A 2788-nucleotide genomic window follows, 5' to 3' on the forward strand; every position below is an offset into this window, starting at 1 on the left:
AGGTAGCCCATGAGCTTACGTTTCGTGATGCCGGATCGCACGATATGAGACACTTCCTGTTGCTATTGTTTTCTGAATTGATTCTGAGCATGTTAGCAGCACAAAATTGCCTGAGTTTGGCTGAGGGGTTTTCGCGATAGTACGGAATAGTGTGACGAGGAAGGAAAGTAGAAGGATATGGGTGCATCGAAGGTATGCGGCGAGGCATACGAGTGGTCTGTGGTGGAGAGAAGGTCTGAGCTTGCAGATAGGAAAGCAAGTAGTATGGAGCTAGCGGGATGGGGAGGAGTAGATGCTGGGGTTGTAACAAGTCTACAACGAGTAACTTTTTGTGACAACGTCTTGCGGAGGTCCTCTAGATATTATCCTTATGCTGGATGTACCGGTGGGTATAGTTGGTGTAGTATGTCGAGTATGGTTTGGAGCAAGGGAAGGTAATGAGAGAGGTGGAAGAGGCTAGAGAGAATTTCAGAAAGGAGGTACTTGTCGTTAATCAGAGTGCTTCGCGATATACTATGTCAATGGGTTGTGTGCATGGGTCGAAAAGTGGTTGAACATAGGCGTCAATAGTCTGCAATCCGTATTCTATCAGCATTATGATGTACCACCATAATCAGTTGAATAAAATTGGTATCGGCAGTGCATGTAGTTTTGTGTTGTTCGACTAAGTTGGATTTTTGCAGTGTGGGGGGGGGTGTGAGCCGGCTGAGATCCATTGAAATCGCAGGGCTCCTTGAGACGGGTTATAAGCCACAATTCGGCATGACGTAGATTTCGTGTGCGTCAGTGATTGGCTCGTATGGTGGCCCGCGGCGCCTATTCGAATGTCGGGGGACTCGCGGGCTTCACTCGAGGGAAGCATGACCACTGTCAGAGGATAAGTGTAAGACCAGTGGGAATGGTATAAATTATCTGATGAGCTTTTTTAGATTCTCTCTTTCTTCGCAGTAATGATGATTATCTATTTGTATATCGATGCTCGAAGAGCTCGATTACCTTCGCGGGAGGAGGAGCCAATAAGAGGCGCTGGTGAGTGGCTGCCTATTAGGCAGGTGGGGCTGGAGTGTGGTCGTTTGTAGGGTCTGATTTTGCACTGGCTCAAGTGGGCCCGATGATTGACGCTTCGCGGATTAATGTGGAGTTGAGGCCCGTAGCTGTTGTAAAGAAGGATAAGTATGGTGAAGAGCAAGGGACAGTGGTAAGAATAAAGTGCGGCCTGCGAGGATCGAACTCGCGACCTTAGGATTATGAGACCTACGCGCTACCTACTGCGCCAAAGCCGCTTGGAATTTTTAGACTTCCGCCTGGCTTTGGTCGAGCTTTTTCCCTTCAGGTTCTGAAGATGAAGCTCACGACACTCGAGAATGAACCAGCCACCACAGAGCCGCCAGTTCCCCCCGAGACCTCCCCTTCACCATCGACGCACGCTGTCCCCAAGACCATCGCGACCACCCAAGCGGCCTCGGTGCCGACTCAAGCGCAGTATACGGCTGCGGCTCCTACGAAACCAAATACTACACCGGAGCCGATAGAATTCGAGTTGGTCCCGGTCACGAAGAGCGGTAAAGGGAAGAATGAGGCTGAGCCGAATGGTGATGATGATGCTCGACTTGAGACTGTAGCCAGCGGTGAGGTTGAAAAAGTATCCGGAGAGGTAGTGACCGCTAAGGCGCTGCCGAGTGAGGCACCAAAGGGATCGGCAGTCAACGTGTCTGAGCGGACTCATGAGGTTGATAGCGTGGGGAAGATGACTGTTGAGGACCTCCCCTCTGAGAGTAGTGTTGGGAAAGCGACCCGGAAAGGGGATAAGAGTGATAGTACGCGTTCCCGAGGGACAGACCGGGAGGTAGAGCAGACAACAAAGAGCATCACGATGCCTCTGGTGGAAGTTGCCGAACCAGCGACTACCTCGTCACCTCGGGCGAACATGGTTGATGATCGAACTGAAGATATGGCCGCGATCGTGGAGCGTCTGGAGAAACTAGAGGCTGAGGTTGGATCTAAAACACAACCACGGAAGGAGTCCAGAGAGGCCAGTGGTGACCAGACGAAGACTTGAGTTGAAATATAATAAGATAGCAGACGCTCTTTCATTTCATACCATTTGGATTGTTTGTACACTATTTAGCCACACCGGTAGTCTAGTGTTAGTCATATGTCACTTTGGGAAGGGCGAGGTCAATTTAACAGGAATTTGTGTGAGGCGGTCTGCTTGTGAAAGACAATGTGGACAACAACAGGAAAAGATAATAATGATTGTTCTCTTTCTGGCTGGGAATTTCATGAAATTGCTTTTAGTGTGGTCAGAAGAATGCACATGGTCATCTGAATTATGAGAAAATTGTGGGAAATTTTTCGTTGGTTTTCGCGCAATTATATTCGCAAATCTTCTGAAAAATATTTCGAATGTGAACCAGAAGACAAGGAAAATAGTAGCGGGTCGAAAGGGAATAGTCATAGACATATAAAAATACTCCAAAGTTTATGGCATGCTTCCGTGCCTGATTGGTATCTTTGTCAGCGTCAAGTTGGATTCATTAGCACTGGTTCAAATATGAGGGGACAGATTTTGTGTGCAGGCGGCCTGCTGGGGCAGTGAGAATATTCTGATGGAAAACATATCTCACGGCTACTGCATATCACCGCGAATATCGCGTTTTTCACATGGAGTATTACGCCGCTTCACGTAAAACGGGTTGTGAAACTCCAGCTTATTATTCTTGCGATCATTTCGAAGATACTACAGTGTTGCGTTGATGATGATTTGTAACAGGAACTGTTGGAATTA

The 2788-nt window shown here is 48.2% G+C and overlaps 1 protein-coding gene and 1 non-coding gene across 2 annotated transcripts; one reads left to right on the forward strand and one right to left on the reverse strand.

Moving 5' to 3' along the window:
* Positions 1-953: 953 nt before the first annotated feature.
* Positions 954-2059, forward strand: Pmar_PMAR028113 (hypothetical protein; the record flags this gene model as incomplete). The annotated part of the gene is made up of 3 exons (XM_002785074.1): positions 954-1029; positions 1080-1198; positions 1334-2059. The coding sequence occupies 3 exons, from the start codon at positions 954-956 to the stop codon at positions 2057-2059; spliced, it is 921 nt and encodes a 306-aa protein (XP_002785120.1).
* Pmar_PMAR028114 lies at positions 1211-1283 on the reverse strand. The gene has a single exon. It is a non-coding gene; the product is annotated as a tRNA-Met (tRNA).
* Positions 2060-2788: the final 729 nt, after the last annotated feature.

Source organism: Perkinsus marinus (genome assembly GCF_000006405.1).
Source record: "Perkinsus marinus ATCC 50983 genomic scaffold scf_1104296934082, whole genome shotgun sequence".
In the NCBI taxonomy this organism is placed as follows: Eukaryota; Perkinsozoa; order Perkinsida; family Perkinsidae; genus Perkinsus; species Perkinsus marinus.